We start from the raw sequence: 27,090 nt of genomic DNA, 5'->3' as shown, positions 1-27,090 counted from the left end.
CACTTAAATTTGAGAAGAAACTTCTTCTCAGTGAGGGTGACAGACACTGGAACAGGCTGCGCAGGGGGGTTGTGGAGTCTCCTACTCCAGAGACATTCAAAACCTGCCTGGACACCTTCCTGTGTAACCTCATCTAGGTGTTCCTGCTCCGGCAGGGGGATTGGACTGGATGATCTTTCGAGGTCCCTTCCAATCCCTAACATTCTGTGATTAACAAGTTTCCTAAAAATATAGTTTACAACAAAAATAAGACGTTTGGTAAATAGCAACACAAATTTGGTGAAAGAGAACAATTCCCCGCACCACGATTTCTGGTATCAATTTGCATTTCATCTTCTTCAGTCTAGATACTGCAAAGCTATTACAGTTCATACATTTTTCTCGCTGCCAACAAGTAGCAAAATTATCTTTCATTCACCTACCCAGTACAGTTAGTTCACAATAACTGAAGTGACACTACATTCAAAAAAAAAGGAAAATTAATTTCTATACACAGGGTTGTATAAATAGCTGGAAACAAATAGGATTCCTTCCCACCTAACCCCCTTTTTGCAAGGAAAGGCAGGGTACCAATACTCCAGACTTTTAAAACACACCCAGACTCTTGAATTATTATCATAGCTTTTTTTCTTATACAGGGAAAGACAGCTTATTTGGCTTTAATGGATTCAACATCTTAAAGAGAGGTTTTCCTTAATGTATCTATGCAGGAACTTAACCTTCAATTTTTTAAAATGAACTTGAGATGACAAAACAAATCCTGTCTTCTGTTATATAACAAGTCCACTAGTACTAACCTTTTTAAATCTTTTTCTATAAATGTAAGTATCTTCTTCCTCTTAAAACTGTATTCTTAAAAAAAAAAAAAATTTTAAAACATCGTACCAATCTTTTAATTTTCAGAAGAGCCCAGCAGAAATGGCTAGTACTGCCAGTTTCCTGAAGTACATTTTTGCATAACAGCTTCCCATTACAAAAGTCAACTTTCTAGCCCAAACCCCTTAAATAAAGTTTTAAATATATAGCGCCAATTTCTATATTTACAATATATTCTGAAGGCAAATATAAATCTTTTAAGTTGTGCTTGTAAATACACACTGCAGTTATTAAATCTACTTCTACTTGGAAAGCTAAGTACTACCTTTTAGACACACCACTGATCAACTTTATCACCACTTGATCAGTTCTGATGTTGAGTTTGCAGTTGCCCACCATTTTAACCTTCTTTTGCATCAAGTAGTTAAAGTGGAAGCTATAAAGCATTTAAGGACACTTTAGCATATAGGTTTTCCTCATGGTCCTTCCGGCTTAATCAGATGTTGCACCCGGTACTTTAACAGTGAGATTCCTTCTGGTATTGGTGACATGACGCTGTTGAGCTAGGAAGGAGCGTCCAGGACCGTCTCTGCAAGCACCACTACTGCCAACCAGTCTGGATTCCATACCTAGCTTCTGTAGAGTTAGGCTCTGCAAATAAGTGAAACAACATTTACACTATAGCAAAAACTGGACCAAAAAAAGGTCATCTTACATGCACAAAGCTCATGCTTACTCAGTATGCACGCAGAATTTCTTTTACTGTATTTCTTATATGCCCTCTTGCTACCATAAAAGGTATGAACCAATGCTAAAAAAATAAGACTCATTCACATTCATGTAGAATGTGTTAATTTTAGCTTATTGTAAAGTTGGTCCTTTATTAAGTAAGCTATTTAATTTTACTTTTTTTTTTTTTTTATTTGTCATTCCAGTCTTCATCAAATCCTATTTAAACATTGCTTCATGTAAAGATTAACAACTTCCTCCAGTCCTTTTCACAGCAACCTAACATCAAACATTCTAACAACCTTTGCAATGCTGCTGCAGGATGAGAAAACGCTTTAGCTTTTTTCCCCACAAATACTGTCCTAAAGACACCGGACATCTACAGCAGGAGTCTGGAAACCTTTTAAACCACAGCATTCCTTTGTCTCAAGTCCAAAAGCTCCAACAACAAATGCCATTGAACAATCAGAAATCTAACCTGCTAAATCCAAGAAGAAACTTGTGGCAGCAAATAGTATATTACTAACATTGGAGTCATGGCCTATACTTACTTCTAAGTCTCCTGTTCTAAAGCACAGAAGACAAGCAGAAAACATAACAAAAGCTTTAAAAAATAGATTACTTATATTTTTCCTTTACACTGCTATAAAAAAAATGATGATGCTGGTATCTCCTAAATTACATGAACAGGATTGGAAATTCCAGCTATAACTCACTCAAGTTTGCCTTCTGGCTTAAAGTCAGAATTAGCAAGTGGAAGAGTGATCTAATTTTAAACTGCAATCCTCAAGGCTTTTCTCCTCTCCTTAGTTCCCTGTTTTATGTGTGAGGCTGTGCTAATCTGCAAGGTGGACTCTTGTGCCACAAGTAGCTAAACTGTTAGCCTTCCCTCCTAAGCATCAGTTTATAATGAATCTACAAAAGAAAAAAAGAAGTGATGCAAGATTTAACTGTCAAAATTGGCAAAATGTGTTCTTGTGATTTCTGAGATACCAACAAGTGAACTTTTAACCCACCTTGTTATACCATGCAGTTACAATAAGCTTTTCCTCGTAATCATGTAACTTAGCAAGTTTGTGTTCAGCCTGCAAGCAGACAATAGAGAAGAAAATCTCAGTTAAAACACAAAAATAATCTTCATAAACTTATTGAGTCCATTGAGTGAAATAAACACATACAGCAGAAATGCTTAAAAATGCAAAATAACTAGAAAGCTTAGAAGTGTAAATAAAGATATTTCCATAAATGACTATGAGAGAAGTTTAGACCATTTCAAGAAGAGGCAAAACTTTACACAAGTTGCACTTTAACTTGGAAACATACTTTGAGAGGGGTGTCTGTGTGTGCAGAGAAATGCATGAAAGTCTATCAATAATTTCGTATTTTTTTTACCCGAAACTCAAAGACAAGAATGTACCTCTAGTGGCTGAATATTCTTGTGTTACTGAATTGCTATTACATTTAATTGCAATATAGTATACTTATCTAGTATGTAAAAGAAATCTGCGGCCATGGCATTTATAAAGTCAGACCTCTTAGCCTACTAACTCATGTTGAGGAATTTCGCATTTTCTCAGGTAACTATTCTAACCAGTCCTATCAATATTGCTATTAGAACTGAATGCAGCATTTCCCATTTCTTTTTTTTTTTTTCTTTATCCTTGGACTCCTGTTGACAATCCTTTCAGGATTTCAGCCACAGCTTACTGACTTAATAGGTTTTACTCTTCTTTATAGATTCAAGAACTCCAGTACATGAAGCCACTGATTGATCAGAGGTCTACTAAATTCAAGTCATTGCTCAAACACTGAGTCCCTCATACGAACAAAGATACAGTACTACTGAAAAAGGCCAGACTCTGCAGCTCTGTACAAGTTACCGTAACATTGCAAAACTATTTGTCTTATCAAGTATTTCACTTATAGATTTTTCAGAGGGTTTACAAAGAATCCAAACTAGAGTTTCAGTTCTATATTGAAAAGCACTGTTGAAAAGTACAGACTTCTATTAGGCTGCAAGGTTAATTAAACCAAAATAAAAATCTCTAGGTTTGACAGTCTGTGCAGTTTCTATAATTGAATGCAGCATTGAAGGGGACTGGATCATTAAGAAACAGTAACTTGAGCATCTAATATCAGAGACAGCAGAATATACTAAAGTTATTATTACATATATGTAAATTTTTACCTCTAGTGCTTCAATTTTTTTGTCTTTCTCCATTATCTGTTTTCTGAGCAACATAATTTCTGCTGATGCTGGATTTAGCTTAGGGTCTAAGGTTTTTATCACCTGTACAAAGCAAAAAAACCCATTAGGAGTCAGGTTTGATTCTCAACAGCTCTGCATCTCATCTGCTCCCAGTAGAAATATGAAAACAGACTGAGCACTAGTCAGGTAATTATGATGAGAACTAGGCTGTTACACCGCACAACAGAAGATATCAAATGGTGCAAAGGAATAATACATCTTCATGCTTTAGCCTAAAACCCATTCTCATACACTTAAGTGACAGCAATTGGGCAATTTAACTAAAAACGCAGCATGCAGCCACTAATTTTAATTGGGAGGTAGACACACAGGACTCAAATCAATCTGTTTACAACTTACAGGAAGTAATGTATACGTTCAGTAACAGGCCACTCACATTTCTTGCTTTCTCAAGGTACATTTTATATCTTTCTTCCATTGCTTTCATATCCTCATCTTTTTTTCGCAAAGCTGCTTCCAGCTCTCCAATCTTCTGGGCTATTTACAGAAATTATCGAAGACATACAAAATAAAAATCAACATGGCACTTTCAAGGCTTCTGTGTTCTCTTTAACCACCTCCCCCCAACATTTTAACTATTACATGATTTCTTAAATTCCTATTCTTGTTTCACTTGTACCCATAAGGTCCCACTTGACACTGAATTCCCATTTTGAACAGCACTGTTCAACAAAACTAAGCCTCCAGGAACCTCTCCCTGCCCACTACCATGTGCAAAAAACCCCTCCCCCTGCCCCCATTTCAGGTTTAAAGCTGCACTGCAGCAGAAAGCCTTATCCAGACAAGTATCCCATAGCCCAGTGGCCACAGGAATAATTTCCGAAGAAACATACGAGTCTCTTTAAAGGAGTCTCTTTAAAGGAGAAACCAAAAACAACCACACAACCAAAAAAACCAAACCACCACACAAAACAACTTACGGTTCTGACTAATATCAGGCTGGAGTTCTGCAAGATCAGCTTCTTTCTTCTGTAACTCATCATGAACTTCATTTAATTTTTCCCTATAAATGAAAGTCTGGACTAAGGATAAAGTTCACAAATAATTTTGTGCACAGTTTTAAGAGCTGAAAGTTGAAACTTGATGGTCAAAGTGCTTAAACAACTGTTTTAAACTCTGGCAGTTCTTTTAAGTTTAAATAGAAATATTAGCAGGTAGTTTAAAAGAACCATAAAAAGTTGTGAGTTCTGAATTGAGTCTCATTTACCTAAAGCTAGAAAACAAGAACAAAACAACGAAAAACCTTCAAGCATCTCCTTAGCAGGACCTACATCAGCTGAAAGGATGGAAGTATTTCAGAAGAATGAAATGTGTTTTCAGTCCAGTAACAGTGGATGGTTCTAGCAGGCTGTTGTTGAATCAGAACAGTTAAAATGCTATTGGTGACAGAGAGACAGTTAAGTGGATACTAGTACTACAAGATTCTCATGATCAGAGTTGACAAAACTACAACACTTAACCCACTAAGTACATGATTCTCAAATCAAGTGGCTTAGAAAAACAAGACATCCCTACAAAGACTTATGCAGTTTCTGTGTTACAACAGTCAAATTATTTAGCATAAATAAGCTACGGTGGATGCATGTGGCTTACTTACATGTGTGCTGCCAATTTCTGCTTCAGGTTGCTAGACTACAGAAGGAAAGAGTTAAAACTGAGTTACATGTCAGTATTTCACACTGTGAAGTGTTGAAGTGCTCTTACAAATCAGCCAAGAATACTTAGCACACCTAAATAAGTCAAACTAAATAAATCCTAAGAAAACTGCATTTTTTTAATGCATTTTTGGTAACTGCATTCACTTTTTGTACTGCACAGATACCAGTTCCAGCACCTTTTTCCTTTAACACTATCCCCTTCACTATACCACCACTTAACAATAAAACTAGAGATTTTTAAAAGTAAAGTGGAAGTCAGAGGAGTTACAGTTCCTTAAAGAAGGAGAAGGAATCACATAAAACAAGAGCTTTTCAACTGAAATGCAATTGGTGTGGAGGTCTCATGGATTCTCATACTATAGTGACTAAATTCATCTGCACTGAATACAGCAGAGCCAAGTCTCTGCTACACAAGCTTGGGGAGCTGTTTTCATGCAGGAGAGTTTTTAGAAGGCATTGAACAGCATCAGTTGTTTAAGGTATTTGCTTGTAAGGTCTTTTGAAAGGTGTATGTTTGTTCATGTTGCGGGGGTGGGTTGGGTGACCCAAATGGGCTTCAGAGCTTGCTCACTCTTACTACTGCATGAGGCAGTACTTTTCAAACTAAATTGAAAAAGAAAAAAAGGCACTAAACCACAATCCTGCCTTCTTAGTAGTTATCAACACTAGACACACTGAAAAAAAAGCAGTGCATCTAAATGACTTAATGTTATGCTGAAGGATTTTAAACAAAACTGACAAGATGTCTTTAAGGTCAAGCAGCTTGAACTTTCACTTACTCCTTCAGACTTGGATCCCTGTTCCTGTAAAGTCTTTTGCAGATCTTCCATCTGCTGTTGTAATTCTCCAATACGCTCTTCATTTAGCCTTTTAAGAAGAAAATATCGTTATCACCTATCTAAATAGCTCATAAGAGAACTAGACTTTTCTGTTTCATGTCTGGACGGTAATTTTTCAGTTTACCCAGCATGACTTAAACCACAAAGAAACTGATTACAAATGCATTTAGCTTGAATTGAACTACTGAAACACATGGCAACTTTATTAAACATTTTATAATGAAAGACCTAGAATAATTTTAAAGTTTTAAAAAAACTTAACTACATAAAATTCTCATATTGTAGTCAACTGCTTTCAGCATTCATTAAATGACAGAAATTCAGACCATATCCCAGTGTTACAACATGATTAGTTTGAAGTTCTAGAAATGAGTTTACATCCATTCTTGGTCTACCAAGAAACACTGAGTTAAGAAGAATGTCCTATAAGCAACCCTTCCTTCAGAGTACACTAGCCCCAGATGTACCACATTTCACACCACCACATTCATGCCACTTTCCTTCTTGCTTGCTTCATAACCCCTTGTTAATGATTACACTGGTGACAGAAAAAGCATAACTGGCTTTCTGCGGAGTGCTACACTACAAATGCAAGCCACAGAGGTGCTCCAAAAGTACAGAAATCACGTTTTGCAATATCTTAAGATGCTGTTTCACTCATCACCTTTTCTCAGTTTCTAGTTCGTTCACTGTCCGATGCTTTTGCTCCAGCTGTTCCTGGAGCTCTGTAATACGTTCGTTTTCTGATCCCTCCTGTTTTAATAGAAGCATCTTATTTTCATGCTGCAGCCGAATAAACATTTCTCTGAATCAGAGACAACAACAACAAAAAAATCACTGTTAATTAAGAAATAGGTGACTAAGAATAGGACATAATACTCCCATTTGCTCCCCCAACCTTAAACTGAGAGAAACAAGTTTTGCTTAAGGATATAGTTGGAGTAACAATGTGATTCTTTATTAAAAGTTAAATTATAATTTTCAAACACCACAATAGCTTAAGAGATATGAACAAAGTTTTAAACTAAGTCACTCCAAACTCAGATTTTATTGTGCCTTCATATTTCACTCTGCCAGACTTCAGCTGTTCTTAGTTGCTGTGTACTATTTATTTATTCTGTCTGTCAGTGAATTATCAACTGATACATGGGGGTCCAGAGAAGCATCATGGAGGGAAAGCAAGAAGTAGGTTACAGAGTCACGTTGTCAAAAAAACCCGACCTTTCACAAACAATCTGGAGAGAGTCCAGCACAGGGCAACGAAGATGATTAAGGGAGTGGAACATCTCCCTTATGAGGAAAGGCCAAGGGAGCTGGGTCTCTTTAGCTTGGAGAAGAGGAGACTGAGGGGTGACCTCATTAATGTTTACAGATATATAAAGGATAAGTGTCACAAGGATGGAGCCAGGCTTTTCTTGGTGACAACCAATGACAGGACAAAGGGTAATGGGTACAAACTGGAACACAAAAGGTTCCACTTAAATTTGAGAAGAAACTTCTTCTCAGTGAGGGTGACAGACACTGGAACAGGCTGCCCAGGGAGGTTGTGGAGTCTCCTGCTCTGGAGGCATTCAAGACCTGCCTGGACGCCTTCCTGTGTAACCTCATCTAGGTGTTCCAGCTCCAGCAGGGCGATTGGACTGAATGATCTTTCGAGGTCCCTTCCAATCTCTAACATTCTGTGATTCTGTAAAAAACAACATTATGCCCCACCTATAAAAGCTTCCAAACCACCTCAACCTTTTCACCTTACCTATATTCCACTGGCAGAATTTCAGCAGCAAGATTCTCATGGCTTTTAACATGAGATGCACCTGAAATTGCATGGGAAGTTTAATTTAGTAAACTTAAAGAAAACACGAATATACATAGAAAAGTCTCCAAAAGTAAAGCAATACCTGTTTGACTCAGGTGATCCTGCTGCATTTGTGAAAACCGGAGCTCTTCATTTGTCTCTTTTAATGTATCACACTGTACTATCAGCCTCTAAGAATATATATTTGAAGTAGATTTAAGTCAGACTGCACCACTTTAAGACCAAATAACATTAAGCAGGTGTAGTACTAAGACACACACATTTTAAGATATATTTTGTTTTATATGTGTATACACACACACAGACCTAAGCTTCATTTTTATGGTAGCACTACTTCTGGGAAGGTTTTCCTAAAACAACACAATTGAGAACAATTCATTAGGTGTTCAAATAAACTCTCATTCAAGAGAGATTTACCTCTTTTTCTTTGATCAAAGCTTCATGTTTTTCTTCAAGTCGCTTCATTTCAAATGCTAGCTTATCAGCTCTTTTTGATTCTTCAGACAGCTTGTTATGAAGCTCCTGGACCTTTTCATAAAAAGACTATATTCAGCACATTAATATTTTAAGTTGCTACCTTTAAAAGCTATGTTAAAGCCTCCACTCTTTCCCAGGTCAGCAAAATAAACAGCTGGTTCTCCAAGCCCGGGGGAGTAGAATAAGACCAGGCAGTGGTTTTGTTTGTTTGTTTTGGCTTTTTTGATTGGTTGGGGGGGAGGGTTGGTTGTTTGTTTTCCTTTAGTATTGGTTTTGTTTTGCTCCCTCTTTTACATATGTATTTAACTCCTGTATCACTTCATTACTACTGAAATAAGGGAAATCAGAATAAAACTTGTACAGTTTAAAATAAATTTCTGTGAAGCGAAGAATATTACATACAACTGGTCTGAGTAATAGCTAAACAACCTCTCCCAGGCACACAGATTATCTCAGTTAAAGTAATGAAGAAAAGCCTGCAAACCATGGACAACCAATCAGTTGAGATGGCAACTACAGTTAATCTTGTTAACTTAATAAACAGGGAAAAACAGAAAGTGAGTGGCAGAGTATAAAGGAGTTTTCTCAAATTAGAAGTTCTAAGGGGACAATACAGGTTAAGTCCATGGGCTATTAAGCTGTTGATTTTTATTTTTTATAATATGATGAATTTTATAATTTTAAATTTTATAATGAAACATAATTAAAATAATTTTATTTAGGTAAGATGACTTTCTGAAGAAAAAGTAACATCTTCAGTGTAGATGCAGCCTCACCTGTCTTTTGTAGGTTTCTAGCTGGGCACGAGCTGCATTGGCTTTCTTCAGTTCATCCTCCAAACTGACTGTATTGTGCATATACATCATATTTGTTTCTTGCAGAGATTTGACTTGTTTGCGGAAGTCATTCAGGTCCTGTAGCTTTTTACGATAAACTTCAACAGTTGATTCCAGCTTACTTGCCTTGTCTGCAGTACTCCTTAAAGTATAAACAGGAATTAGAAGAATGAGTGTCTTTCTTCAGAAGATTAAAAAAGGCTGAATTCTACTTTCATGCACATTGAAGCTATTTTCAAGGGGAGATGTAAGGTGCTTAACAGCAGTTAAATCTTACTGCTTTATTTTACAATGCATAATCAATGCAAACTTGAATTTTGCAAAGATTGCTTATGAAAACTGAAATCACCACAGGGTTTAAGTGGGAGTAAGACTGACATTCATATTCCAGAAGTACAAGCAAGTGTTAGTCTATCAAGTATCTCTAGCAAATTCTGTGGGGTGCATTGCAAAGGCAGCACAACATCCCGTGCTAGATAATAACCAGTAAGGAAAAACACACAGATGTTCTCATTGTGGGGTCATACATAATTCTACACAATTAGAACATAACTGCACTATGAAAATGATCATTAGCATAGATGACCACATATTACCAGCTGATCATTAACACAAATCTATGTAGTAAGAAAATATTCGGATCATAAATACAAATTAATTTCAATATTTGTGTTTAATATCTGTCATCTCATATCACTAGAAGCTAGTACAAGGAAATTATGTAAGAAAATCTATAGTTAAGATTTGTTTCAGATGTTATTTAAGAACCACTATAAGTTAAACACCTGAAACCATGTTCCTTTCCATGTTTTACTCATGTTATTTTATGAATAAAATAGCATACCTGCTTTTCAATATGATTTGCTTCAGATATTTCTTGAGTGGAATTTTATTTTCATCAAGCTCGTGTTTTCGTCTTCGTTTTTTTCATCATGTTGCTAACTTAAACTTAGCCAAGAATGCAGACACTAAAAGTTATGTTGAAGTTCTAGCTGCATATATGCTTTTGTACATTAGAAAAGGCAGCCTCTTGCAAAAACAGTCCCCTTAATAAGAATGCACACACTCTCTCATAAAAATTTCTTAATTCTTGCAGAACTTCACCTTCCATCCCACATGAAGAACAATTTCTGTATTCATCAATCCTGCTTTACAGAACAATTCCTTGTTGCTATTCTTATGCAAACAACAGAGGTTATGCCTGAAAGCTTGTACTCCACCTCTGCTTTTTCAGAAGGTCATTTTCCAACATTTATTTTGGATTTCAATCAGATAAGCTCTGTCTGCAGAAGTAATGCTTCTGAAAAAAGTCTTGTTAAATACAAAGCCTTTGATTTAATCATTAAATCCTCCTAACGTGTGTGTGAGGAGCTACCTCTATAACATACCTAAGAATATCATTTTCATCCTTCAAGGCTCTAGATTCTTCTGCCAAAGATGTTAGTTCATTGTTTCTATGTTGCAGTTCAATCAGTTGTTTTTCTAGGTCTTCGCAATGGACACGATAATCATCTTTTGCAGCTTCAAGCCTACCAGATCAAAAACAGGAACTCTATTAGGAACTCACGGTTATTACACATTTTTAATTTAGTGCTAGAACTATTAAAAGCAAGACAAAAGAAACCTATTGATTTAAGTAGCCAGAGAACAGTACTGTAAGGATGGAACATTCTGTCTACCTGTTAAATCATAATGTATTGTATGCTGCAAATTTACCATATCAATATTGAGAGATTACATGAAGTGTTTTTTTTTTTCCCTACCCATAGGGATCACATGGAGAAATAAATACTTACAAGAAACCAGTGCAGTAAAGAAATAGCGGCTGGGGGAAGGGGGGCTTAAGGGTTTGTTCTATTTACACAGAAATCACTTTGGCACACATTGTCTGCTTTCCATCACATTTTCTGAAGTGTCAAATGGCTACTATGGCAATTATAAAGTAGTAATTTCTACAATTAACAGTTACACTTTAAAGGTAAGGGCTGTCTTTAAAATGTTTATACAGTACTAGAAAGTTTTCCTAGAAAAAGATATTGAGGTGGAAAAATCATGAAGGAGCACCAGAAATTCTCAGGATATATTTGACATGACGAGTGAGGAATTTCTGAGAGAAATCACTTCATACCTGAAGTTTTCTTCTTGCAGTTGTTCCAGCTGCAACTGTGCATGAAAATACTTCTTTGCAACCACACTATTTGGATCATCAATAGAGTCATCTAAGTGCTCTAGCCTGTCATTCATAATCTCATTTTCTGACACCAAGCTGTTTCTTTCATCCTGGAGGGCAGCCACCTGGTGCAGATAAAACAGCGTCAACATTGTCAGACCTGTCCAGCTGGGAAGAACTGAAGCAAGACAGCTGTACATCACCAAATTAGTTTATGAAAAAGGTTGAGCATTTAGAAATTTTAGAATGTAATTTACATAAGCATACTCGAGCATACAGATGCTTTAGTGAATGACAGTTATGAAGTACTAGAGGAAAAGTCCCTCTACAAACAGACAAATTTTTGGAACTGAAACCACAGTAAAGGCAGACAATGTGATATGGAGAGAAACTGGCGGCTTCATTGAAAAGAATACCACGGACACCATACAGAAAACTGTAAGGATCGGTGCAGAGGTGCTCTCCATCTTGCTGGTACTTCACAATCAGCAGCAGGATGGCGCTGGGCAGCACACTAACACAGCACTGCCGTGCGCTCAGCACTGAATGGTAGCGCAAGAAGCGGTTTCAGGCGCCATAAGCCAGTAAGCACACACGCAAAAAAAACCTCAACAGCTTAATACAGAGCATGCATTTCTTGCAACTATCAAACAAGTTTTATATTGGAAATGTTCACAGCTTAAGCAAATGAGAACAACATTTCATTGAAACAGTAAGTACCATTAACAGCCATAAAAATGGGGAAGGATTAAGAGGATAGAACCTTTAAAGGTTTTCTAGTGAAAGCTGTTGTGTTAATTTTAACATCCTGTCAAACATAAGAGCATGTAGCGTGTGTTAGTTAACTGGCATTTAAACAGGGACAATATGCTTTTTGGGTTATGTTTTCCTGAATCATACAGAAAACCTACCTTTCTTTTACTCTTGGAAAATATCAAGGAAGACTGAGACCTTACAAGTGAATTTATTAAGAATTAGTTTAAATAAAAAGCGTCAGTCAATATTATGGCTTCAAAGAAATAAAATAAAAAACATAATGGTGACATGATTAAACATCAGATATAACCTGGAGTATGCAATATTAAGAAACAGTTTGTGATCATCATTTACAAATCTGTCAAACTGATGTAAAAAATGAAGTAGTAATTAATCTACCATGTCATCAGAATGTGGCTTTCTAGGTTCACTCCTTTTTCTATGCCAGATGTCACTTGACTAAAACACTTCCCAGTATTAAAGAATTATGATGTCATTAACTCATCTGTTTATACTCAGCACTACCTTTCCCTGCAACACTTTTCGAGCCTTCACCTGGCCCACACTACGTAAAAGCAACTGGTTTTCTGTAAGCTATCACTCATCAATACAGAAATCTCAGAAGATAAGTTTGTGGGAGACAAGACAAAGCCTGGGCCTTCTCTATTGAGACAAATTAATTCTTCTAATGGAAGCAGAAAGTGCAAGTAAATTGTTATCCCAGCACCCTTAGAAGTGAAGCTTTTGAACAGTGAACACACTTTTTGAAGTTTAACGACTGTAATCTGCGAGTTCAGCTGTCAAATCAATCCTCTTGCCCACTTAAAAGAAATCATTTTCTCCTACAGATTCTGCTCTCAAGCATTTTTAGATCTCTGCTTTCACTAGGAAGCCTTACTACTTTTATTTCTTCTTGAGGCAGTATCAATTCAATTTTAACAACTTCCTGGGAATGAGCTGCTTTATATGTGAATATGTGAGTATTCTACTTTTTCAGTCATCATTACCTTTAAGAAATGTAAAACTGGGCTCTGGTTTTGTGGTGTTTATGGGTTTTTTATGTCACCCATTTTGTTTCTTTGGAGATGGCACCCAAATGTTCACTTTGCACAGATTCAAACCTGAGACAGGTAAACCTCTTCCTATTCTCAGATTTTAGCCCCATAAAAGAGAAATCAGACTTTGTGATAACAAATGGATTTTTTTTCTTTTTCTTCAAAAAGTTGATTTCAATGCAAGTTCCTGTTTATTGTTATGAAATCCTCTCTCCTCTTTCTAAAAAATGACTTGAATAACTTCTATATCCATTTAAAACAAAAGCAGGCCTATTATTAGTGAGGTCTGAAAACGTCAGCAAAGAATTATTCATTTCCACTGTTTTTATTTCCTGAAATATCCTCCATGTTGCAACTGTGTACAACAGAAGGTTAGCAGATTTTTAATACATTTCAAATTTTAGTCTTTCATCAGCTCCTAGTGAAAACAGCATCACTTTCCTATGGTTAAATCTGAAGACTGATTATTACATTAACTGGATTTTTTGAACACAGTTCATAAGATGAGAGGAAGCAGTAATTAAAAATCAAATGGGCAGTTTTTAAAGTTATTATAATATTGTTTTGATGGTTACCTGCTACTAAGGCTAAACACAAAGCTAGCAGACCAAACCACCTTCCAGTTAGCAGCTGGCACAGGACTTCAGCTTGCATTTTTGAGTACAGAATGGTTGCTTTTCCCCCCACAAACAGCTAAGAATTCTCATAGAAACCTATTGAAATGCAAAATTACCTTTGCCCTTCAGAATTTCTGAATCTTAATAGCAGCACCACTACATATTGAAAAAAAAAATAAGCAGCTTGCTGTTTCTTACCTGTAAATCTAGCTCTTGACATCGTTGTGCCAACTCTTCTTTTTCTGCTAGTGCTTCCTGAAGATCTTCCAAAGCTTTTTTAAGCTTTTAAAAAATAACATAGTCAATCATTCTGGCCCATATCCAAAGTAGTCAGAGTTCTAACTTCCAAAACGTCTCAACTGGTTGTACCAATTTTTTTATGAAGGATGTTAGCTGCACTCACTAACACAGAAACCCATATATATATATATATACGCACTGTTAGATCAGGATCTCTGTTAATTTCAGCTGCATTTTAAATGACTACCACATGGAATAATTGAATTATTGAAACTCAGAGTAACATCCAGATTTAACACAACATATTAAGCAACAAGCATGGCAAACCAAACACAGGAATACTCATGTTCTCACAATTTTAAAATATTTGCATATTAAATCAAATGGCCTTTGACTGAGGGGCAGGTACTTTTACAGACAATTTCATTTTATGTATAACATCCATAGTGTTCAGGTTATCAAGGATATTCATCAACTCTAAAAAAAAAAAAACTAACCCTGAAGTGTTTGGCCTGAAATGGCTGAGCCTTGATGAAGCCCTAGTTCTTCTTGAGGTTTGCACTGGCCAGTTTTACACCATCCAGGAAGATGACATAGCAGTCACTGCATTGTTTTTAAAGAAGCTATAAAATAGCTTAATTAGCACTGAAAACTATCATTACTTTACTGTATATTCTCTGCCTACATCAGTATGTTGCTTTGCATTTGGTGAACCAGGATGCTCTAATCAGATTAGCTCCAAGTGGAAAATAGACCAAGCAGTTTGTCCAGACAGAAAACAAAAGAGTACAATTTACTGTTAAGATTTTGGATTAGGTTTGTTTTTTAACTTTGAGAACTGGAGAGGAAGAATAGCCCTTGTCTTTATTTAAGGGATGGCAAGATATCAATTTATTGTTCAAAAATTTGTTAGCAACAAATATTAGGCAGTCACCTGCTGTTCCACTTCACTTGATGCATCACTTGTGGAAGGACCCATTGTTTCCTTGCTCATCAGCTACAGAAAGAGCCCACAGGAAAAGAGGGTTAAAATTGGCAGACTGTGAATTTACAGATATTTAACCTCTAAGTAACAACTGTATTGAGCACCATGTCCTTGCAGCCCTTCAACATATGCAAACAGATTAATAATAAAAGTAATAAAGCAAAACCACGTCATGGTTCATAAAGGATTTAAACAAATCTATAATGACTTTTTTTACCTTCCCCACTTCCCAAATTAATCAAGTTACAAGTAACATCTTACTGGATGAACCTGTGTTCCGTTGAAGTTATTGCTACCTCCCAGTCAAGCCAAAACACAGTGAACCAGAGGACAGGACTTCACTTAACTAATTCAATAGTTATCACACTGCTTTGTGTCTTGTTAATTGCCACTAAGCGAACAACAGCAACATTAACACAGCTTTCACTGATCTCCAATACAACAATGTATACATAGCAAGCTTGCCAACAACTAAAGGGCTTTTCTTCTTACTCAGGAATTACAGTATTATTTCTAGACCTTCTCCATTTCTAGACCTTCTCCAGACCTTTGCTTGGATGAAAGTACTCACAAACATCAACAAATGGATATTTGTCTTCTCAACTGAGAGCATTAGGCTATGAATTATTACTCACCTCTTGAATGGCAGTCATGACAACATGTTGAACAGACTCTTCAAGGGTCATGATCTTCTCTATGTGCTCTGTGAAAAAGAATTTGTAGTGACTCCTGGCCATGTTCATCTTGATGGCTTGAGTAATCTGACATACCATTTGCACAAAAATCCAGAAGAAACTGTTCCTACAAAGCCCCTTCACAACAGATGGCACTCTTTATACACAGCACAACCATTAACCAGCAACATTATTATCCAATAATATAGCAGATACGCGTAACATATCATCTCTTTAAGGAACTCAATTCAATCTCAAGCCTCTGCTGATAAATAAAATACATTTTCTAATGTAAGTTTTTAATTTAATGTGCTTGATTTGTATTTGAATAGTAAGTTTTGGGTCTCAGTACATACTTGAACAAGAATGAATAATCCAAACACCCTTCAGATTATCTTTTTAAATCTACCTTGAACAAAGTTTGAGTTTTATTCACAGACATTTCCCATAGACTTGGTGCATTTCAGTGAACTCCACTTTGAGAACAGGCATGCAACACAGAGACTTTTTTGATAAATAAGAAAAAGCTTTACACATTTCTTCCACCTTTACACTCCCCTGAGGCAGTGTGCTGGTTGCTGAACAGATTAAGGTAGCGTGTACCTTGTTTCCTTTCACAGTTGACTGCACAACCCAAAATAAGCTGCAGAAGCCTGCCCAGTTCAGTGGGATCTGAGTTCTCTGATATCCGGTTTAAGTCTGGAATAAGCTCTTCTGAAATCTGCTGACCCAAGAACTGTAAAGAAAGGTGGGGCGGGGGGGGGGGGTAGGGGGAGAAAAAGTGGACTTTTGTATCATGTAAGAAATACAGACTCAGCACATTATCCAGAGAAAATGGTCTACTAATAAAGTTTGTTACTGTAAAACTTGTGGAAGGGAAAGATCTTAAACATTAAATGAGGAAATATACACTAAAATATCAGCTTATGACACAGCACATAGATAGCAGTATCAGATCAGGAAATGTGAAGATGCCCAGACAACACAGATGTCTCTAACTCATCTGTTAGAGGGCTTCATACATGGAAGCCAGATGTCACACACTGAGCCTCTCTTGAGCCACCAAAGACCCTGCTCAATGTCTGTCTCCAGCCCTCAGTGCAAATGTGTGTTTGGGGAAGGGGCGCTCAATCCACTGCAGCCAAAGACCTTTCCCATACTTGGAACCCCAGAATTTTCTCTGATTGAGTCCACATTTAAACTAAAATAGACAGCATTAAAAAAATATATGTAAAACACCTATCAATTAATTAGTGCAATGAAGTTATGCACTTTAGTAAGAGTTCCATAAGATTGTTGTGGCAAACCCACAAGTTTTGAAAGTCAATTAACTGGTAGTTTAGTTAACTGACCACTTATGCAAGAGAAAGCAGAACTAGTGCATTAAAAGGTGTTGGGCCAGACCACAAATATGAAGAACTAATTAATTCTACCAACATAAAAAAAAATGAAATGCTTCCAAATTCAGTTGCTCCCCAAGTCTTCAGAAAGCTCCTTGGAAGCCTTGGAAGTTCTGCTTCTGGGCTGGCCAGGGGCCCCAGTCCTGGCAATACAGAAGGGCTCAGCACTTGCTATAACAACTAATCCCAGGTGAGACCAGGAAGCCAAAAGATGATCTGGCAAGTTTTTCTATATCATACCCTCTAAAACACTCTAATCAAGCACCATGCAGAATTCAGCATTTTTGTTTTTAAACTCAAAATTCAGCACCCTTTAATGGCTACTGTACTCACCCTGCATGAGAGAGAACGAACTATAATTTTTACTACGTCCAGGGGATTTGTAACTTATCTCCCAGCTTCCAAGCAAGTACCATCAAACCTAGACTAGGGTTGCGAAAGCTGTTGTGTAGAAAAGGATTAAAACTTCACTACAGAAGAGCAAATAAGAATGTGCACACACAAGTCAACAGGATTCTGCACCTCAGGCCTTATAATATTAACCTGGGCAATGACACAGACATGGTTTCCAGATTATACTCCAAGAGTCTTACCTAAAATACACTTACTCAAATTAATTTTATGTTCACTCAGGCCTCCCACTTAACCAGGTAATTATCATATACTTCCTGCCAACAAAAAAAATCCTTAAAATAAATTACTTTGCCAAGAGAAAAAATAACCACACCTAGGCTAAGGAGGACAATAAGCATAATATTTAATGATCAGAACAACAACAACAACAAAATGCTGCTTTTTCCTTACCTCATGATAGTAGTCCATAATTCCTTGCAGAATCTTCTTTAGATTACTGGACTAATTGTTGCACATGAAAGATAAGATTATAGGCTTTTATTAAAATTCTTAATTTGGCTGAAATAAAATAATAATCTATAAGAATATGTTCACATAGCAGCTCTATCAGAGGAGCTTGTATTGATAGGGGAAGAGAAATACCACAAGAGAAAATCCTCATGCAGCAATGCTGGAAGGCACTTAAACCTTCAACAGATAGTTCAAGTTCCTTTAAGAGAACCTAAGAAGTCTGAGCTTAATTCTATAGGTTTTGGACTGCAAGATATTCTCAGGACAGACACAATATCCAACCCCACAGATTTCCACTAACTCTAGTGTAGAATACCTTTATTCTCCAGTTGTCACCAACATCATCCTTAATGCGATTTAGCCAAGCTGCATCAAACCAAGCAACATCTCTGAAACAAAATCAAATGGTTAAACATCAACAAACACACAAATAAATGAAGATACCAGATTCCCAGCATTAAATCATCAGTTGTTTGACTACAGTATGTAATGACACACAAACTCCTGGAGACTGGAAGTTATACCTATGTCACAGGAAACCTCTATCCTGACAGCTGAATTAAGACACTATCTTCCAGGGCAGGAGGAATTTTTGTGCATGCTTGAGCTTGCTACAGCAAGGAACACAAGGATGTGAAGGCCTTTGTCATTTGCTGACATGCTGAATGTTTATACCTCACAAAGTAGTCTTAATGCTGTACAAAAACATCCTTTTTTTGACCAGTGCTGATGTTCAGTTTTGTATCTAGTCTCATACACTCAGATTTTCCAACAGTCACTACAACTCATCAAAATAACTTATCAAGTTAAAAAAAAAAAAAAAAAGGCATTTTAAAGTGCTGGTGTTTCATGTTTTTGTATGTCTTTGCTTCCCCTGGGCAGAAATATATTCACTTCACCAAAATAAACAGGGATGAGATGCTGAGGGAGGTGTTTACACACACTGATCTGCCAAGCAGATGAAAAAAAAAAAAAAAATTCACATCACTCTTGTCCAATTACCCTTAAGTATGAATTTAATACTATAGTATTAGAATATCTCCTCCTTCTGTCATATTATTATTCAGCCATTATATCATCCCCAAAACAATATCCAAGGTATATTTTAACTTCTGCTATAAACTGTCTGCTCTATGTTTCTATCTAGCTATACAAAAACACTTCAGGTGGGAGAAAGCAACTATGCATGTCAAACATGAAAACATCAAGAAATTAAATATCTCTTCTTTGAACTTAAGTATGAACTTACATTTGGTGAAGAACCTGCGCCATGGCAACCCCATTAGTCAAGTCCTGAACATCTCTGCAAGGTGCAGCAGTATGGAATGTCTGCAACTAAAAGAGGGAAAAACATTGTGTTTCTCACTCAGTAGACAGGTACAGGAAATTAGTTGTCATTTTCTTTTTCCTCTATGAGGCACAAGCATTTAGCAAGATGTCTTTCTGCTTGAAGCAGCTGAAATCCTTTTTGAATTAGTTGTTTTTTAAGCCAATCCAATATTACTTCAATGCTTACACTGTTGATTATGACTAGTAGTTTAAAAAGTATTACCATGGGGGTTTTTTTATGCTAGTCTTTCTATTGTAAATCAAGCTACCAGATACTAACTTGGGAAGCTAAAGTCATATTTACCCATCCCTCAAATTATGTTGGACTGGTTAGTTCTGGACACATAACTACCTAAACAAAATACAGTATCAGAACAAGCGGCAAAAGTTGAGAGGCAAGGGGAAAAATCCAGTCTTTTACTACAGTAAGTTAGTTATAGTTAGTAAGAGAAGTCATGACACCAATAGAGACCCCTGAAATTGTCTGAGGGTTAAGAATGGGAGAAAATTATGCAAAAATAACAGAATACACTGGTGCCTGACCCCAGCAGGGGGGAAGGACTGAGAGATATCAGACTAAGAATCCTTAATGTAAAACACAGTCTCTTCCCAGAATATATACAGATACCAGCATTTACAAGTTAATTTAGGGGGAAAGGTATTGTATGTAAACTGAGGCAAGCATCAGGGTAGTTGTAAACCCTGAAGTACCCAACCAATGGGGAACAGAGGAGGGAAATTGCAGCTAGGATTTTAGGGGGATATCAGCAAGGGCTTTTTGCCCTATTATGTGTGCCTATCTTTAGGTAGAACCCCCAGTGTTGCAATATCGTTATTAAAAAAAATTGCTTTTCTAAGAGATCCTGCCTGAGCCTATTACATTTGCAGAATAATTGTTTCCTATATCCTTTACTACAAAACCAGATTATGATGGGAGCATTTTATATTGAGTTGCCTGATCTATTCTGTATGAATTGCTATATTCAATCTTTGTATCCTAACTGGTGCTTCCAGGCACAAGTACAATTAAAGTCCCTTTGTAACAGGGCTATACAAACAAGATGCAACTATTATCCTAAAGAATAAAAGAGTTTTGCAGCTAACTTCTCCAAAAGCAGCTCAAATGACATTAATACCTTCAACACATCTGCATCCTTACAGAGCACTACAATAAACACCAAGCAGACAGCTTCATACACAATAATCAAGAACCCCATCATCAGCCTGATACATAATACTAGTTTAATATCTACATTCTCCTGCTGCCCTGCTAATTTCTGCCTGCAATTCTGACTGCTTCATGTATAAAGCCTTAAAACATGGTGGTACCCAGGTGCTCAGATCATCCCATAGACTATAAAAAGCAACTGCAAACTCTGCGAAATACTGTATCAGGCTCCAGGAACTTGTGTCTTGGAGAACCCCTGGAGCACAGATGGTACATTTCTATTTAACAGCCCTCAGTCAAATTTTATTCCATGAACTTGGCTGAGGGACTTTTTGTAGCCAGAGACTCAGCATCCAGACATGCTGCAGGATATTGCCTCTTGTCAGTTTTGTCACCTGCTGCCTTCACCTCAGCTCCCCTGCTTGCTGTGCAGATGGTAAACAGACTCTTCCCCACATGCCTTCTCCAGGAGCTCAAGTCCATAATGACCTTTACCATATCCACCTCCTCCCACTGTGTCTCGCCCAGGATCAACATTCCTCATCTATTTAACCAATTCTCACATGGAAGCTCTTCCGCACTTCCCATGAGGATAGTAACTTTCAGTTTTCTGGTTTTCCTGCATTGAAAATCTGTAGGATGGCACTACCTCAATGTTAACAATGTTTCTCCATTTTGGATATTGTGTATGTTTTTTAAAACTATCCCCAAGTTATATCTAACATTCTGATGGAATTAAATATTATAATTGCAATATTTTATTTCCCAAAATACAATCAGCTCAAAGCTAACAATTCTAGGTCAGAGAGCCATCTCCACATGCATGTCAGTTCATCACTTGGGTACTCCAGAACTAGCTGCTCATCAGCAGCTCTTCTAAGTTCATCCTCTATGGTTATGAATAAAATAGAAAGGAGAAAGTTTGCTGTTAATACTATTAGAAAATGTACATGTTGAACAGAATGGAAGCAAGAACTGATCCTTATCATCTCTGTCCAATGTGAAAATTGACTTCTTAGACTTACTCTGTTGACGAAGTCATAAATTACCTGTCTATTCATGAGAGGGCTTTCCCAAACATCCTGTGAAGCTTAAGCTTTTCCAGAGGCCACTGGTGAATGACCTTGTCAAGCGTGTTTGGGAAAAGTAGATACTTAGACCAGAATGGTGGAAAAGCAGTTTCTAGCTGGCAGAATTTGAGGCAGTTATTGTCCATTCTGTTTATACAGAGTGATCATATGCTCTGAATATTTGTTTGCTTGCCTCAAAAAGAATCTAATCAAGCCAAGAAGATAAAAATATGCAGAGCAGGAGGATTAATTTTTTTTTTTTTTTCCAATTAAAGTATGTTTTAAATCCTGTGTTACAGCAAGCAAGAAGCTAGTAATCCCTGGTAGGTTACATAAAAGATTAAGTAGAATGCCACAAACTGAAGCAGCTGTGACTGACAGCACTGGTTCCTAATACTATAGCAGCCTTAATGCCAACACAAGAGTGGGCATACAAACTTGTGAGTCAAGACTGAGCACACCAAAATTCAGAGTTTTATGGCACAATATTGTGATGTTGCCATCTGGATGTAAATCAAAGAAACTGCTAAGTACAGGTACTACTGTTTCATCTAAGCCTGTAAAAGCAGGCAAACAAAGCCTCAGAAAACTTTGCATCATGCAAACTGCTTTATGTATGTCAATACCTCCCAGAATAGACAAGGCTAAATAATATTAAGCAAAAAGCAGCACTGAGAGTCTTAGTATATATTTATATATTTAGTACATATTTAGTATAGATTCATGTATTTAAAAACTACATAAGCTCCTAGAAATAATTTTAGAGTAGTTTTAATCATGGGTTCCCCAAACCCTGTGTCAGCTCAGTCATCTCCTCAAAACATATTTTTAGTGTGCTTACAAAAACAAAGGTAATGGGCATGGAGAGGAGTTTGGTAGAAGCAGCCATAGACTTAAGGACTATGTAGCACTCCTAATCTTTTTTACAAATTTGATTAGTTTTACTAAATATAGCTTCAAGGACATGCATGAGCATGTCTTTGTTTCATGAACCTAGCTTAAATGCACCCTGACGCTGCTATGAGAGGAACAAATATTTTTCTCTCAGACATACAGCTACAATGCTCACAATATACATTTGAAAATTTAACTCTAGATCACATAACACTTAATGCATTTTCTCTGGATCTGCTGAAGGCTCTACCACCAAACAGCTGCAGATTAAACACGACTGTTCCCATTTTCCAGTAGAAATCAACCTATCCAATTCTTGGGAAGGTATGCCTTCCATTTCATCCACATGATGTAGAGCTGAGGTTCTCCATTTTTATACTCAGATAACACATGCTAGGGAGAGACATTTTATAGAGTTAGTCAAAGATTTTAAAGTAACAAACATTCTCATTCTTAATACCAGAATATTAATAGAATAACTCAGCCATTTAACATTACCAATGCTGCCAGTGCCAAACAGGGGTGCATCTATTGTGGAAAAAGCTTTCTGTTTAAGATGTCACCATACATCTCGTCTCTAGTGAGGAGACAAATACAGAAGCAGCATCTGAGCAGTACAGTACCAAATGACATTCAAGAAGCTTTTGCTCTACTACAGTAAAGAAAACCCCTATTGTTGTGCCATCTAAACACAGAAGACACTATTGCATTGCTAGGCCTACTGCCGCTACTTGTATCACTCCACTCCAACCTGGAGGCAGAAAATATTCAGGTTCACTTCATATATAGTAACCCTACTCTGTCCTTCTGACTTAGAACATAATTTCTGCAACAGACTTGTGAGTTCAGTCTTAAGTAATATCTGTTAAGTCAATTTTACTTGAAAACGCATATGTATTTCCCCTATGATTTAACATAACTCCATTATGTTTTTCCTGTAACATCCTCAAAGCTTTAATTTCAGTGACACTCGGGCTGCAGAACCAAGATAACATTTTTATTCCTGTTTTCTCTTCTCTAGACAGTGGATGTTTTCTAATATAGAATTCGCTAAAATTAAAAAAAAAAAATAAATCTGGTAGCTGAATACAGAAATCATGAGCATGTCTTTGCTATGTTAATGAGTAAGTACATTGAGAAATCTTTAGAACCAGAGTTACAGAACCCTCTTCAGATATAAACCACTTCATTCCCACCTCTGCCCAAATATGCTCAGTTTCAAAAGAAAACTTCTTTTCTCTGTTCAGTCTGAAGTTCAAATTGAAAGAATGTTTTAAACATGTCCTAGAATTAACAAATCAGTTTCTTCTAAGTTGTAAACAATGTCCAAAGAACAGGGTGTTAAATGCCAAAACATTAATCTGCTGAGTGCTTTATACAAAACCTGAACGCACAGAGTTGGATGTTCATTTACATTAACGACACTACACAAACACCCTTCAGTTTAAGGCTAGTTAAAGTTCCATTAGCATTCTCTTTAAGATTCATTATTAAAAATGAGCATTAGGCTTAAAATATTTTAAGGAAGAATTGTGAAAATTATAAAAGAGTTCAGCACTGCTGACAGGATTTTGAGACAGTTCAGGAATGCGCCGATTTATTTTTTAATTGAATCATGATGGATTAATTCTTACATGACTAGTGAGAGAAAAATAGAAAGTTAAAGAGCCTGAAAAAAGAAAGACCAGAGAGGCAGGCAAAAGACAATTCAAGTTCTAAAGACCAACAAAACACGGGGAGCATACAAGGTCACCAAAAAGAAAATAGAGGGAGGAAAAGAAAGGAGGAAAATGGTTTTCAATGATTTATTACAGACTTTAACTCATTAAAACTGATGTACTGTCACAGAGAAGGTAAAAGGAAGACCTACTCTGTCAGCTGTCACTATCACCTTTGCCAGTTTCATTACTAGATCTCCACAATGCTTCTAAAACATATTCCTCTTTCTTTGATTTACACTCCACGTAAGCAAAACATCTACTATTTCTAGATAAACTCTTCATGACAGAAAATTGTGGCCTTCTCTGCCAAGATGCAATCAAGTGTTCTATTTAACAGAGCTCACTCTCATCAGAAATATTCCATCTGCAAGACCAGACTGACAGACAATGAAGCAGAAGAAACTTGAGAATAACAAGGAATAAAAAGTAAGCAAGCCTGACTGATGAACTGAACAAATATGTGCTTCTTGCACAGGCAACACCCACATCTAGGTGTGCTGCAACCAACTGCAATTAACGCTTTAACCAACTGAAAGCTAGGATAAAATGGTCTGAGGTTTCTTCTTCTGTCAGCTCGATTTAAATTAATTGTGTATATTTCTTTCTATTGTTAATTACTGAGCAGTTTCCACATTAAAGCCACTGCTGGAAAACCACTACTTTGCCCTACAGGATATTCAAAAGACCACATCTACACTTCAAGACTGTTTACAAGAACGTTTCACTGGTCGTAAAAACACTCGTTTATCGTGCAGGGCCCATCACCAGCCTCCTCGTTTCTGCTCTCTTGTCGCTTAGGCAGCTCTTTCCCGCTCAGAGCACCTGACAGGAGCCCCAGCCAGCGGGCTGCTCACCCCCCCGCCCGCCCCACAGAGCTGGCGGGCCCAGCCCACTGCCATCGCCCCCGTCACCACAGCAACGGCGCGGGGCCCACAGGTGACCTCGTCCCGCTCCCGGCCGCCCGCATCTGACAGAAAAAGCCCCTCTCCGCCGAGAAAGGCCGCTCCTGAGGGGCAGCGAGGAGGCGACACCGGGGGAACGGGCGGCGCTGCCGTGTAGTTCGCAGGTAGAAGGGAATCCCGCGCCACTTACCCAGAGAATGAGGCTGTCACAGAGCTGGGGGTTCGCCGGCTTCGCCTCCATGGCAGCGGCCTCCTCCCACCGCCGGCCGCCCCCGCTCAGGGCTGCTGCGTAATCAGCCGAAGCACCGAGCGCGCTTACGCCCAGCGCCACGCGCGCTGACAGGACGCGCCGGGACAGTTCCCCCCTCCTCCTCCTCCTCTCCCCGCCGCACCGCGCGCTGCTCACCTCCGCGCGGGGGCGGGCCTCAGGGCACATACACGTCAGCACGCGCCCATGCCTTTAAACGCCAGGAGCGGCAGCGGGTTTGACCAATCACGGGGTGGGGGGGTAGCTATTCGGGCCAATCACGGGGGCATTTGTTAAAGGAAGGGTTACGCCTCTCAATGGCAGTTTACTTCAGCGGTTGACCCTGCTGTGCTCCGTGCGGTCTCTGGACGGGGCGTGGGCAGAGCAGGGACGTGTCACTTGCTTCTGGGGTGAAAAGTGGCCCGCGGAGTCAGCGGGTGCAGCCGCTACCTTCCCTTCGCGGCCCCGAGCCCGCGCAGGAGACGCCGCTCCGTCCCAACATGGCGGCCGCTGCCTCGCGCGCGCGGGGCAGGCTGCGGCTTTTGGCGGTTACAGCCGCTGCCACAGGCCGGGGAGGTCACGGCGTGAAGGGCTGCTGCCGCGGTTCAGAATAAGCAGTGCCTAAGGTGTAGATAGGTCAGTGCACCTGTACCAGCTATAAATGTTCCTTTCAGAGCAGGATACGGATTTTTTTTTTTTTTTTAATTACCAATGTTAAATTAGTCAAAACCCAATTCTTTTGGAGAGGTGAAGGATGGAAAGCGCTTACATGCAAAGCTGATGAGCAACAACTGTAATGCTTCTCCATAAGGTGAAGCAATGTGCGCCTGTCCAACAGCGCAGGTGGCATTAAGGCCTGTGGCAGTTAAACCTCTTTAATTGTCGGGTTTTTTCCTTTCTCTGCAGCCTCAAAGGTTAGCGTTAGTACAACACAAACTCCACCAGACTCAGTGTCTCATGGACGGCAGTTTTCACCCACCAGCGAGGGGGATCAATGACCCCTAGTAGCTCCAAGTCTCCACAGAGATCTTGTCTTCTATAAAATACCCTGTCTCAGACACTCCAGAGAAAAGTCTAAGCACCTTACACTAAGAAGATGCAATTACTCTGTCCCTCTACTGTTTCAGCACAAGAACTTCAGCAACTTTTCTCTCCCACAGCCTCTTTTATGAATTGAACCTTTTTTGTGTTAGCTAATTGTGTTTTATGAAGATTCTTACATTGCCTGTTATTACTGTGATGTGCAGGATAGCATTAAAACACATCAGTGTTTAGGTCACCCTAACAGTGGACTAAATAACTTGAATAATAGTCGGTTTGGGCGTTGTATGCTCTTCTTTTTTTGGCTATTCTACTTTAAGACACATGCTCTAATTTTCTGTTACTGATGGTACTTTGACTCTCAGAGATTAAAGTTGTGGTGGATGACGTGGACAGTATTTACATGACTATTTCCCCTCATAACACTGTCCAGATAAAGGCTCGAGAGTGGACTTGGATTTCTGGAAAGCCTTTGACTGTTTCCTTCACCAAAGGTTCTTAAAGAGATTTGGTTGCC

General features: G+C 38.1%; 1 protein-coding gene across 1 annotated transcript; it reads right to left on the bottom strand.

The window, feature by feature from the left end:
- Positions 1-565: 565 nt before the first annotated feature.
- On the bottom strand, positions 566-25,590 carry HOOK1 (hook microtubule tethering protein 1). The gene is made up of 22 exons (XM_080348794.1): positions 25,476-25,590; positions 19,451-19,536; positions 18,518-18,590; positions 18,142-18,192; positions 16,541-16,673; positions 15,899-15,966; positions 15,213-15,275; positions 14,237-14,320; positions 11,569-11,735; positions 10,829-10,969; positions 9,381-9,582; positions 8,545-8,655; positions 8,210-8,297; positions 8,065-8,125; positions 6,976-7,116; positions 6,252-6,339; positions 5,412-5,446; positions 4,735-4,817; positions 4,191-4,291; positions 3,734-3,835; positions 2,562-2,630; positions 566-1,467 (listed from the first exon to the last, which is right to left on the bottom strand). Exons 1-22 carry the CDS (start codon positions 25,524-25,526, stop codon positions 1,309-1,311), a joined length of 2,157 nt encoding a protein of 718 aa, XP_080204920.1. The 5' UTR covers positions 25,527-25,590; the 3' UTR covers positions 566-1,308.
- Positions 25,591-27,090: the final 1,500 nt, after the last annotated feature.

Source organism: Nesoenas mayeri (assembly GCF_963082525.1).
Source record: "Nesoenas mayeri genome assembly, chromosome: 8".
NCBI lineage: Eukaryota > Metazoa > Chordata > Aves > Columbiformes > Columbidae > Nesoenas > Nesoenas mayeri.
This window is presented reverse-complemented; position numbering and strand designations above follow the sequence as displayed.

What these genes read in the sequence shown, in the direction of transcription:
- HOOK1 (XM_080348794.1), bottom strand. Translation starts at nt 25,526, where the DNA reads ATGGAGGCGAAGCCGGCGAACCCCCAGCTCTGTGACAGCCTCATTCTC. An exon ending in GCGCAGGTTCTTCACCAAAT is followed by an intron (nt 18,591 to 19,450) that starts GTAAGTTCATAC and finishes ATTTTGTTTCAG; the next exon opens with AGATGTTGCTTGGTTTGATG. An exon ending in CTGCAAGAAGAAAACTTCAG is followed by an intron (nt 10,970 to 11,568) that starts GTATGAAGTGAT and finishes TTGATCTGGTAG; the next exon opens with GCTTGAAGCTGCAAAAGATG.